The following is a 13731-nucleotide window of genomic DNA, read 5'->3' on the forward strand; positions in this document are numbered from 1 at the left end:
AATAGAGGTATACTGCAAGGCAAATGAGATATCAGATGACAAGAAAGCGTCGGTATTGTTAAATTTAATGGGTGCAAAGACGTATGGTTTATTACGTAATCTAGTAACCCCAACGAAGCCAATGGAAAAGAGTTTTGAAGACATAGTAACGATACTACAGGAACATTTAAACCCCACACCGCTGCTGATAGTAGAAAGATTCAAGTTTCACAAATGGAACCAGCATAAGGATGAAAGCAATGCTGATTATTTAACAGAACTGCGCAAACTATCGAAACACTGCCAGTTTGGAGCGGGACTGGCAGATACCTTAAGGGACAAGTTTGTGTGTGGGCTTCAAAGTGAAGGAACCCAGAAACGGCTTTGATCTGAAAAGGACCTTAAGCTGGAAAAGGCTTTCAGCATTGCGGTATCATATGAAGCAGCAGCACGGGGCACTGCAGAGATACAACAGAGACCGCAAGAATATGGCACAAACGAAATGTCATATGTAACAGAGAAGTGCTATCGCTGCGGCAGAACAACACATGACCAGAATGATTGCTGGTTTAAAGCCAAAGTGTGCAGACAGTGTGGAAAAGTAGGACACATAGCACGAGTCTGCAGGTCGGGAAAGAAAACCAGCAATAAGAAACCTACCAAAGGAAAGTACAAGAAGGTACATAAGATGACGGAGAATAGTTCAGATGAACAAAAGAGTGATAATGACTCCGAAAGCAGGGAACTGAGTTGTCTGTAATTACATAATGTGATCAAAACGGAGGATCACCGAACCATTTGGGTCACTCTCAAGATAGCAGGAGTCCAGGTAAAGATGGAATTGGACACAGGATCAGCCCTAACAGTCATAAACCGACGGGACTACGAGCGGCTATTCTCACACATACCCTTGAGAAACACAAAAATTATTTTGAAGATGTACATGGGACAAAAAGTCTACCCCAAAGGAAAAATAAGGGTGACCGTTATATATAACAGTAAGGAAACACAAATTGCAAGATGCATCTTGTATGTATTGCAAGATGGAGGACCACCATTACTGGGACGTGAATGGATCCGGAAAATACAACTGGGTTTGAGTTCCATACAGGCACTGACTGTGGCTGACAAAAAGGATGACGACGTCACACTTGGGCGACTGTCAAAGATCCTAACTGACGCAAAGAAGTGTTCCAGCAAGGACTCGGAACACTAAAAGGCATGACAGCGACGATTAAAATTGAAGAAAACGCAAGCCCAAAATTTTTTAAGGCCAGACCGGTACCTTATGCGATCCGCCCAGCCATCGAAGCAGAGCTGGAGAGTCTGGAACGTTCAGGTGTACTGTCCAAGGTAGACTGGAGCGAGTGGGCTACACCCATCATCCCTGTGATGAAAAAGTCGTTGAGCAGCACGCCTGGGGAACCAAGGAAAATTCGCATCTGTGGGGACTTTAAGGTAACAGTGAACCCAGTCCCTCACACTGTACAGTATCCACTTCCGCGGATTGAAGATATTTTCACCTCGCTATCTGGAGGGAAATGCTTCACAAAGATTGATCTGGCCCAGGCGTATCTGCAACTGGAGGTAGAAGAAGCATCAAAAAATTACCTCACAATCAACACCCATAAAGGTCGCTACCAATACAATCGGCTGGTATTTGGGGTAGCATCAGCTCTCGCTATTTGGCAGAGGGCAATGGAACAAGTCCTGCAAGGGATCCCAGGGACCCAGTGTTATTTGGACGACATCCTGGTCACGGGCGAAAATGACAGTGATCACCTTGCCAACCTGGAGCAGGTGCTCACTAGATTGCAGGAATATGGGCTCCGAGCTAACCACCCCAAATGCGAGTTTTTAGAAAACAGATCTCGTATTGTGGCCACGTTATCGATAAAGAGGGGTTACATAAGTCCCCAGAGAAGATTGAGGCAGTAGTCAAGGCTCCAGCACCAGAAAATGTATCACAACTGAGGTCGTTCCTCGGGCTGGTAAACTACTACCATGAGTTCTTGCCAAATTTGTCCACAATACTACACCCACTGAACACCCTACTGCAAACTGGGGTGCCATGGAAGTGGAGTGATGAATGTAGACGAGCTTTCCAGAAGAGCAAAACACTAATCACATCGAAAGAGGTATTGGCCCATTACAACCCAGCATTACCAATTTGGTTGGCATGTGATGCGTCACCCTACGGCATTGGAGCGGTGCTGTCGCACAAATTCTCGGATGGCTCAGAGAGGCCAATAGCCTTTGCATCACGATCACTAACCTCAGCCGAGTGTAACTACGCCCAGATTGACAGGGAGGCCCTCAGCCTAGTGTGGGGAGTGAAAAAGTTCAATCACTATCTGCACGGGCAGAAATTCACCTTGCTGACTGATCACCAGCCTCTTGTGATCCGAAGAAGGGCGTTCCTGTGATGACTGTGCAACGACTACAAAGATGGTCACTTTTTCTAGGGGCGCACCACTATGAGATTGAATATAAGGGCATGAAAAAGCTGATGGGCTATCACGCCTGCCACTGCCTGCTGCGGAAGAAGCACCAGCAGTGGATCCTGTCGAAATATTCCATTCGACTATAGTTGAATACCTACCGGTAACTTATGCTTGTATCGAAAAGGAAACCCGAAATGACCCAACACTGTCTCGGGTATATGATTTGACGATGAAGGGATGGCCAGCACATGGCGACTCACTGTTGCCAGCATTCTCAACAAGGAGAGAACAGCTGTCAGTGTGCCGGGGGACCTTGATGTGTGGATCACGAGTGGTAATTCCACCCAAGTTAAGGGATAGAGTGCTCAATGAGCTTCATGAGGGTCATCTGGGAGGGTTAAAAATGAAAAGCCTAGCCAGGGCTTATGTGTGGTGGCCGGGTATCGATAAACAAATCGAGGACCTGACCAAGAGCTGCTCAAGATGCCAGAAAGTCCAAAATGCACCACCACATGCCCCTCTACACCCATGGGAGTGGCCCTCATCTCCATGGCAACGGGTGCATATTGATTTTGCTGGACCATTCTTGGACTCAATGTTTTTAATAGCCGTGGATGCGCACTCGAAATGGCCTGAGGTCATCAAAATGTCCTCCACCACCACGGAGAAAACTATTGCAGTCCTACGGACCATTTTTGACAGGAATGGCTTGCCAGAACAGATTTGCTCTGACAACGGACCACAGTTTGTGTCCGAAGAGTTCCGGAGGTTCTTGAAAAAGAATGGGGTAAGGCATTACACATCCGCCCCGTATCATCCAGCCACAAATGGATTGGCTGAGAGGTTCGTACAAACCTTTAAGAAGGCAATAAAGGCTATGTACAATGACAACATTCCGCTGCAGCACAAGGTGGACAATTTCCTGTTCACCTACCGGAATGCGACACATGCGATCACCAACCAGGCCCCAGCCATGATGTTCTTTAACCGAAGGTTAAGATCTCGCCTGGATTTGCTCAGACCAAACGTACGAAGAGATGTTGAGAGTAAGCAATTCCAGCACATCCATGAGAAGCCAACAAGGAGCTTTAATGTAGGGCAACCAGTCTTGGCCCGCGACTACCGAACAGAAAAATGGCAGCCAGGAACGATATGCACACGGCAGGGCCCACTAATGTACACAGTGGACATTGGGGAGGGCATCATGAGATGCCATGCTGACCAGATCCTAGAGTCACAGGAACAAGTCAACCCCATGCCTCGACCATACGTACCTGGTGATGAACCCAACATACAGGTCGCATCTACCCCAGAAACAGTAGCTACGGAAGCTGATGAACCAACCGACAACAGAGGGCCAGAATCGCCTCTGCACCAAGAGCAAGACACTCAGGAAAGGCACTATCCAGAAAGGATCAGGAAGCCTCCCCAAAGACTGAATATATAAATAGACTATTTTCAGCTAATGTTGCATGTTAAAAGTGTTAATTGTAATTAGTTTGATATTTAATTTTTAAATGAGTGTGATGTAAGAAAAAGGAGACTTACCATCAAGTAACTTTAAAGTAAGCTTTAAGTAACTTATAAACACACTATATACACACAAGAGAGGTCTTTACCATGCCTCTGGTAGAAGCCTCTTACAATACTGAACAGACCAGTATTTATACCAGTCCAGCAGGAAGTGACATATGGCAGGAAGTGAGGTATGTACACAGTTCATAGTTCACAGGAAGTGATGACATAACTTCCCGGAAGTTATCATTTTTATCACATTCTTCCCTCCTGCAGGATTAGGAGGCTGTGGTCTACCTTTTGGTCCGCAGCCGCCGAACAAGGAAGAGTCGCACCCATTTGGATTCCCGTCGTAGAGGGTCGCTGGTCCGCTTACATGCGGTTGGCCATTGGTCAGAGTCTGTGTGGCCTGGATTGCCCTGTGAAGGGTCGGGGAGATCATGGCTTCGAGTACGAGCCCCAATAGGTTCAAAGTCGGACTGCCTCTGTTCAGAGGGAGGTGCAGAGCTGGTCTGTGGCAGATCAGTACTTTCATGCGCGGTACTGGGAGGGTCGCAACCTTGAGCACGGAGTTCTACCGGCACCAAGCTAGTTGGTGTCCGATCAGGATCCTGGAGAGGGGTACCCGATAGGTCCCAAGAGTTTCCTGGTGAAATGCCATCACCCGATGTCCCACTAGGTCCTGGTGGGCAGGGAGCCAGATCCCGTAATGATATGGTAGATTCTCGGCCGTCGGAATATCGTATGTTTGCATAGGTGGGGTTGGCATCGGTTAGTTCGACCTCGTCTACAAGAGGGTCATTTTTAGACGTCCGAACGTATCTTCGGAGTAATACAGGTCCAGGAGCAGTTAGCCATGACGGGAGTGATGTCCCATGAGATGAGCGACGCTGGAATCCAAAGAATCGCTCATGAGGTGTAGTATTTGTGGCTGTAGAAAGCAGGGACCATATAGAGTGCAATGCATCCGGAAGCACTGTTTCCCATTGCTGGTCTGGTAGGCCCCGAGATCTTAAAGCGAGACGTACGGAATTCCAGATGATACCGTTATACCTCTCTACCTGCCCATTTCCGATGGGATGGTATGGTGTTGTTTTGCTTGTAGCAATTCCCCGTTCTGAGAGGTAGTCCTTGAGTTCCCTTGACATAAAGGATGGACCCCGATCTGAGTGAATATAAGCCGGCATGCCACAGAGAGAAAATACCTGCTCAAGGCAGCAGATTACTGTGGACGCCAGCATATTGGAGCAGGGGAAGGCAAACGTGAATATTCGTCGATCATGGTGAGCAAATATGTGTTCCGAGTTGAAGAGGGCACTGGGCCCTTAAAATCGATGCTAAGTCGTTGCATCGGTTGGGTTGCATGTATGAGTATACCATCTGAGGGGCGGAAGAACTGAGGTTTTAATTCCGCACAAAGCCGGCATTCTGAGCATATTTTCTTTACATCTCCAGTGGAAAAAGGGAGATTCCGTGATCGTATGAAATGTAGCATGCGCGTACCGCCAGGATGACACAAACCATTGTGGACATCCATGAGAGTGGAGGATGACATAGTGGAGCAGAATGCCCGTGTGAGGGTGTCCAGGGCCACATTCTCCTTGCCAGGCCGATAAAGAATGGTATAACCAAAAGAGGCCAGTTCCATCCTCCAAAGTTGTATTTTATTATTCTTAATTTTGGTTCGTTTTCGATTATCGAGCATGAAGGCGACTGATCGTTGGTCCGTGATCAATGTAAAGTGCTGGCGAGCTAGAAAATGGTTCCACTTCCGTACTGCCTCTATGATGGCTGTGGCTTCTTTCTCAACCGGAGGATAATGTAGCTCGGCACCTTGTAAGGTCCTGGACATAAATACTACAGGACGACCTTCCTGATTCAGAGTAGCCGAGATCGCCACCTCCGAGGCATCACATTCAACCACGAAAGGGAGATTCTCATCAATGGAGTGAAGAGCCGCTTTCTCCAACTGTTTTTTGAGAAGGTTAAAGGCTGCAACAGCCGCTGTTCCCAGTGGAAATGATCTAGCATGCAGCAAGGGTTGGATTTTGTCCGAAAAATGAGGAATCCATTTAGCGTAGTATGCAAACAGACCGAGAGCCCGACGTAAAGAAGTCGGATTCTTAGGTGACGGGAGCTCTTGGAGCGGGCGAAGTCTTTCTGGGTCTGGCTTAATGATACCATTGCCTACGCAGTAGCCAAGGATGTTGATGGTCGGTTGCGACTCAACAGATTTGGATTCATTCAGGGTCAAATTACAGTGATGGAGGGCATCCCAAAATTTTTGGAGGTTGGAGTCGTGTTCCTGTTGATCGTGACCTGCAATGGTAATGTTATCAAGATAGGGAAAAGTGTCCCTTAGGTTTTCCTGCTTAACCAGGCCATCCATTGCCCGTTGAAAGACAGCCACTCCATTAGTAACCCCGAATGGGAGGCGACGAAATTGGTACAGCCGTCCATTAGCCTCAAAGGCTGTGTACTGCTTATCTGAGACCTTCAAGGGTAACTGATGATAGGCACTTTTTAAATCATAAGTTGAGAACACTTTGTATTCGGCCAGTTTATTAACCATATCATCAATGCGTGGCAATGGGTAGGCGTCCAAGTCGGTATATTGATTGATGGTTTGCGAATAATCGATGCATAGTCGCTGTTTGTGAGGTTTTAGAGGGTTCTTGACAATGACGACTTGAGCCCGCCAGGGCGACGAACATGGTTCAATGATATCCTCTGCTAGAAGTCGAGAGATTTCAGCCGCAATAAAAGATTGGTCTTCCTGAATAAAGCGCCGCGATTTCATTGTTATCGGTTTGCATTGAGGCGGAATACTGGCAAATAATGAGGGTTCATCAAGTGAAGCTGCTGATAATGCACAAAATGGTAATTTAGACGGTATATTAGAAATAGTAAGTCCGGGTTTGGATCCACCAAACTCAATGGTGAGTTTCTTATGCTGTTTTTGGAAGTCCAGCCCTAAGAGGAGATCACTACATAAGTCCTTGAGCACCGAAAGTCGGGTGGAGGGATACATACGACCATGAAGTGTCATATCAACAACACAAAAGCCGGAGATTCTGGTATTAAGTGATGACTGGGCCATCGCAATTGCCTGGTCCGATGGGAAGACATGTAGTTTCAATTTCGCAACAATCTGTTCCTTAATGAAACTATCAGTACTTCCTGAGTCAATTAAGGCATCTAAGGTATGCCCTTTAATTGAAATTTTTGTGGCTGCATGAGACAGGTTCTGTGGGCAAGCAGCTGTAATTGGTGTCGTTGCACAGAGAGTGGCTAAAACTCTCGGTGTGCTTCTTCGGGAGAGAGCTCGAGAGGAAGCTTGATAGGTCCTAGCTGGAGCATCTTGATAGGCCCTAATTGGGGCAGTTCGGTAGGCCTTAGCTGGATTGGCCCTCGTAGAGGCCCTTGATAGGCAAACTTTAGCAAAGTGTCCTTTTTTCCCGCAATAACTGCAGATTGCATTGCGAGCAGGGCAGGTTTTCCTAGGGTGAAAAGCATCTCCACAAAAGAAGCATTCCTTCCTAGATTGCCAAGAGGCTGCTAAAGTGGGGTCGTCCTCCTCTTCTTCATCAGAATTATCAGAATTAGATTCCCCCATGATAGGGTTCACCTGAGACCACTTGAATTGTCTGGTTGCAGCTACAGCAGCAGATCGAGATCTGGGCAGCTGATAGAGGTCTGCATTTCTCTTTGCCAAATCCAGTGAACAAGCTAGGTCAAAAGCTTTTTGTAGCTCAAGTGTTTTACTTTCTAGTAGACGCTGGCGTATAAATGGAGAGGCAATCCCGCAGATGAAAGCATCACGAATCATTTCTTGGTGGTACAGCTCAGCTGAGGCTGCCTGAAAGTTACAATCTACGCTGAGCCTGCGAAGTTCTTGCAGGAATTCGTCAATTGATTCCCCTGGCCCTTGTCGGGCTGTGGCCAGTAGATGTCTAGCATAGACCTCATTTGGGGTCTTCGCATACAGTTTCTTAAGTGCCCGAATCACCTCTTCGTAATTATCCCATTCATCAACATATTCGAACACTTTTGGGGTCACATAATTGACAAGTATCTTCAATTTAGCAGGAGCATCCGCTTTACATTCATCCAGAAAATTCTCAAAAGTACGATACCAATGCTTCCATACCCTGCCAGCTGCTGGTGTATTCGGGTCCAAGTCCAGACGAATAGGTCTAAGGATTTTCTCCATGATTGGTGGTTCCCTGGATCCTTAACTTCCGAGTTTGTCTGAAGGTCTAGTATTTGTCAGTGTAAATATTAAGTTACTTAAATTGATGTAAGAAAAAGGAGACTTACCATCAAGTAACTTTAAAGTAAGCTTTAAGTAACTTATAAACACACTATATACACAAGAGAGGTCTTTACCATGCCTCTGGTAGAAGCCTCTTACAATACTGAAGAGACCAGTATTTATACCAGTCCAACAGGAAGTGACATATGACAGGACGTGAGGTATGTACACAGTTCATAGTTCATAGTTCACAGGAAGTGATGACATAACTTCCCGGAAGTTATCATTTTTATCACAGAGTGTATTGGTACTGTTAATCTATTAGGGGAGGAATTGCAATGTATATACCTTTAAGGGGGGAACTATCTTTTACAGCTCATGTATACTGCAGTACCGGCAGTGACCACACCTGTATATAGCACTGAGTAGTAATCTGTACAGATCAGTTCCCGTGTGAGCCACGTTGAGTAAACACCTGTTGTACCATCTCCTGCAGTCTGTGTCTTATTATACACCGACACAACAGTGGAGATGAAGTCCTGTCTTCACATTGTCATGTGACACTACCACCGTGCTGAATGGAATAGATTCAGAACAGATCTAGCAGCTCAAAGCAGGGCATTCATGAGGCACTGTGGGTCATCAGCAGCAGCAGAATTGTATTTCAGCACAAACTATAACCTCATGGCCCGACATGTCCCTCACTCTACCATTACCACCAAGCCAGGGGACCAACCCTGGTTCAATGAGGAGTGTAAAAGAGCATGCCAGGAGCAGTACCAGGCATACCTAAAAATGAGGTGCCAACCTGGGGAAGCTGCAACACAGGACTACATGCATGCTAAAAAGCGGAAGCAGCATGCTATAGATAGGGCTAAGCGATCCCACAATCAATGGATCAGGTCAAAGCTCTGCAGTCCGGCCACATCCAGTCGTGAATGGTGTTGGACCATTAAACAACTAACGGGAGGAGGAGGCTCCATGAATATCCCCATCCTCAATGATGGTGGAGCCCAGAATGACAAGGCTGCAGCATTTGCAACCATCTTCAGCCAGAAGTGCTGAGTGGATGATTCACCTCAGCCTCCTCCTGAGGTCCCCACCATCACAGAAGCCAGTCTTCAGCCAATTCGATTCACACCACATGATATCAAGAAACGGCTGAGAGCACCATACAGCAAAGGCTATGGGCCCCGACAACATGCCGGCTGTCGTGCTGAAGACTTGTGCTGCAGAACTAGCCACGCCTCTAGCCAAGCTGTTCCAGTACAGCTGCAACACTGGCATCTATCTGACAATGTGGAAAATTTACCAGGTATGTTATGTCCACAAAAAGCAGGACAAATCCAATCCGGTCAATTACCGCCCCATCAGTCTACTCTCAATCATCAGCAAAGTGATGGAAGGTGTCATCGACAGTGCTATCAAGCGATACTTACTCACCAATAACCTGCTCACTGATGCCCAGTTTGGGTTCTGCCAGGACCACTTGGCTCCTGACCTCATTACAGCCTTGGTCCAAACATTGACAATGGAGCTGAATTCAAGAGGTGAGGTAAGAGTGACTGCCCTTGCCATCAAGGCAGCATTTGACCGAGTGTGGCATCAAGGAGCCCTAGTAAAACTGAAGTCAATGGGAATCAGGGGGAAAACTCTCCACTGGCTGGAGTCATACATAGCACAAAGGAAGATGGTTGTGGTGGTTGGAGGTCAATCATCACAGCCATAGGACATCGCTGCAGAAGTTCCTTAGGGTGGCCGCTCCCCTGCTGATCCAATGGTACCCTGGGATCTTTTAAATCCACCTGAGAGAGAAGACAGGGCTTCAGTTTTAACATCTCATCTGAAATACTGCCCCTCTGAGACTGCAGCGCTCCCTCAGTACTGAAACTCCAACAGTGCAGCGCTCCCTCAGTACTGCCCCTCTGACACTGCAGCGCTCCCTCAGTACTGAAACTCCAACAGTGCAGCGCTCCCTCAGTACTGCCCCGCTGACAGTGCAGCATTCCTGCAGCACTGACCCTTTGACAGTGCAGCATTCCCTCAGTACTGCCCCCCTTTAGAGTGCAGCACTCCCTCAGTACTGGCCCTCTGACAGTGCAGCTTTCCCTCAGTACTGCACCTCCAACAGTGCAGCACCCCTCAGTACTGCTCCTCCAACAGGGCAGCTCTCCCTCAGTACTGCTCCTCTGACAGTGCAGCTCTCCCTCAGTACTGCTCCTCCGACAGTGCAGCTCTCCCTCAGTACTGCCCCTCTGAGAGTGCGGCACTCCCTTAGTACTGCCCCTCTGACAGTGCAGTGCGCCCTCAGTACTGCCCCTCTGACAGTGCGGCGCTCCCTCAGTACTGCCCCTCCGACAGTGCAGCACTCCCTCCGTACTGCCCCTCCGACAGTGCAGCGCTCCCTCAGTACTGCCCCTCCGACAGTGCCGTACTCCCTCAGTACTGCCCCTCTGACAGTGCCGCACTCCCTCAGTACTGCCCCTCCGACAGTGCAGCACTCCCTCAGTACTGCTCCACCGACAGTGCCGCGCTCCCTCAGTGCTGCCCCACCGACAGTGCCGCACTCCCTCAGTGCTGCCCCTCCGACAGTGCCGCACTCCCTCAGTACTGCCCCACTGACAGTGCAGCACTCCCTCAGTACTGCCCCTCTGACAGTGCTGCTCTCCCTCAGTACTGCCCCCCCACAGTGCAGCGCTCCCTCAGTATTGCCCCTCCAACAATGCTGCACTCCCTCAGTACTGCCCTTCCGACAGTGCAGTGCTCCCTCAGTACTGTCCCTCTGACAGTGCAGTGCTCCCTCAGTACTGCCCCTGCAACTGTGCCGCACTCCCTCAGTACTGCCCCACTGACAGTGAAGCGCTCCCTCAGTACTGCCCCTCCAACAGTGCTGCACTCCCTCAGTACTGCCCCTCCGACAGTGTAGTGCTCCCTCAGTACTGCCCCTCCAACAGTGCAGCACTCCCTCCGTACTGCCCCTCCGACAGTGCAGCGCTCCCTCAGTACTGCCCCTCCGACAGTGCCGCACTCCCTCAGTACTGCCCCTCTGACAGTGCCGCACTCCCTCAGTACTGCCCCTCCGACAGTGCAGCACTCCCTCAGTACTGCTCCACCGACAGTGCCGCACTCCCTCAGTGCTGCCCCACCGACAGTGCCGCACTCCCTCAGTGCTGCCCCTCCGACAGTGCCGCACTCCCTCAGTACTGCCCCACTGACAGTGCAGCACTCCCTCAGTACTGCCCCTCTGACAGTGCTGCTCTCCCTCAGTACTGCCCCCCCACAGTGCAGCGCTCCCTCAGTATTGCCCCTCCGACAATGCTGCACTCCCTCAGTACTGCCCTTCCGACAGTGCAGTGCTCCCTCAGTACTGCCCCTGCAACTGTGCCGCACTCCCTCAGTACTGCCCCACCGACAGTGAAGCGCTCCCTCAGTACTGCCCCTCCAACAGTGCTGCACTCCCTCAGTACTGCCCCTCCGACAGTGTAGTGCTCCCTCAGTACTGTCCCTCCGACAGTGCAGCACTCCCTCAGTACTGCCCCTCTGACTGTCAGCCCAGATTATGTGCTCATGTCTCTGGATTGGAGTTTCAACCTTCGACCTTGTGACTCAGCGGTGAGAGAGCGAGCTCTGAGGCAGGGCTGGCACCTTCGCTTTCCCACATTAAAGCTCTAGATCACTATTTGACCCCGGTACAGAACTGTTTAAAAGTGCCCTGTGTGACCGGGAAGCACAAACACAGCTAGCAGGCACACTGCTTCACTAAACGCTGGCACAGGGAGAGTGGCTTATTGAAGGAGACCGGGGACAAGTGAGGTGACAGGGGGAGGGAGGGGCTCGGGGTGAGGGGCTGGGGTCAGGGGGCGGGGCTGGGGTCAGGGAGTGAGGCTGGGGTCTGTGGGTGGTGCTGGGGTCAGGGGGCGGGGCTGGGGTCAGGGGGTCAGGGCTGCGGTCAGTGGGCGGGGCTGAGGTCAGTGGGCGTGGCTGGTGTCAGTGGGTGGGGCTGGGGTCAGGGGGCGGGGCTGGGGTCAGGGGGCGGGGCTTGGGTCAGGGGCGGGGCTGGGGTCAGGGGGCGGGGCTGCGGTCAGGGGGCGGGGCTGTGTTCAGGGGGCGGGGCTGGGGTCAGTGGCGGGGCTGGGGTCAGTGGGCAGGGCTGTGTTCAGGGAGTGGGGTTGGGGTCAGTGGGCGGGGCTGGGGTCGGGGCGAGGCTGAGGCTGGGGTCAGGGGGCGAGGCTGGGGTAAGTGGGCAGGGCTGGGGTCAGTGGGCAGGGCTGGGGTCAGGGGGTGGGGCTGTGGTCAGGGGTTGGGGCTGGGGTCAGGGGGGCGGGGCTGGGGTCAGGGGTTGGGGTCAGGGGGTGGGGTTGGGGTCAGGGGGTGGGGTTGGGGTCAGAGGGCGGGGCTGGTGTCAGGGGGCGGGGCTGGGTTCAGGGGGAAGGGCTGGCCTCTGTGGGAGGGGCTGTGTTCGGGGGGATCTCGGTTCTCCCGCGCCACGAGCAGGTTTGAGACGGGGAGAAGATGGTTGTGTAATGGTGGGGGAGAATCGCGCTATGCTGGCACGCGTTCTAAATGCCCAGCATTGTCATGGTTGCAGTTGCCTTAGCAGAGATTATGCAAGTGTGTTGTGCTTGGCCCCATAGTGGCATGTTACCAGTGGCAGATCCTACCCGGGAGTGAGGAGAGTCGGAGGAGATTGACTGGAAGAAGAATCCGCTCACTGACAGGAGGGGGGCCACCTCTGCCAGTGGGCACATCGCCTGCAGCACAGTCAATGTCTCGCACATCACTCAGCACCGTCAGCGCCTTGCCAGCCCAACTCCATAGTCACCCACTAGTGTGTGACAACACCGACCTTCAACATTGTCCCACTGCCCACCTACACCATCTTATAATGCAGTGCCCCCTCCACACTTACTGCTGTGCCAATGGTTGATGTGGTGCTGGGGTTTCCCAGTGCATTGGCACAGATTCCAACCAACTGGCCATGGGTATATTTTCCTACCTTATCCTGCTCCTTCTGAATTAGCCAACACTTTGCGGTTCCCATCAGAACCTGGGCCTGCCCCAGACGGTTGCCAATCTCCGCCATGATACTGAGCGAGGACTCATAACGGGGAAACGCTTTCTGCAAAACAAAAGGCAAGTTTTGCCAGGTCACATTAGAGGGGTAGGTGTGAGTTACAAGCAGTAGAGGGGTATAATCATAGAATCATAGAAAGTTACCGCACGGAAGGAGGCCATTTCGGCCCATCATGTCCGCGCCGGCCAACAAAGAACTATCCAGCCTAATCCCACTTCCCAGCTCTCGGTCCGTAGCCCTGCAGGTTACAGCATCCCAAGTGCACATCCAAGTACTTTCTAAAAGTGGTTCGGGTTCCTGCCTCTACCACCCTTTCAGGCAGTGAGTTCCAGAACCCCACAACCCTCTGGGTGAAGAAATTTCCCCTCAAATCCCCTCTAAACCTTCCACCAATGACTTTAAATCTGTGCCCCCTGGTTTTTGACCGCTCTGCTAAGGGAAATAGGTCCTTTCTATCCAATTTA

The 13731-nt window shown here is 50.7% G+C and overlaps 1 protein-coding gene across 3 annotated transcripts in view; it reads right to left on the reverse strand.

Annotated features, from left to right (window-relative positions):
• The window catches only part of rapsn (receptor-associated protein of the synapse, 43kD), a 332392-nt gene that overhangs the window by 72497 nt on the left and 246164 nt on the right, over window positions 1-13731 (reverse strand). For 2 of the 3 annotated variants that reach the window (XM_086007453.1, XM_086007451.1), the window contains exon 3: window positions 13190-13312. The exons of the other annotated variant lie outside the window; for it this stretch is intronic. In XM_086007453.1, coding sequence (XP_085863579.1) covers window positions 13190-13312 — 123 coding nt within the window. The remainder of the gene's footprint in view (window positions 1-13189; window positions 13313-13731) is intronic. 3 annotated transcript variants of the gene reach the window in all.

The sequence above is a fragment of the Somniosus microcephalus genome, chromosome 15 (assembly GCF_052327205.1).
Source record: "Somniosus microcephalus isolate GS21.2 chromosome 15, FLI_Smic_1.0, whole genome shotgun sequence".
Taxonomy (NCBI): Eukaryota; Metazoa; Chordata; class Chondrichthyes; order Squaliformes; family Somniosidae; genus Somniosus; species Somniosus microcephalus.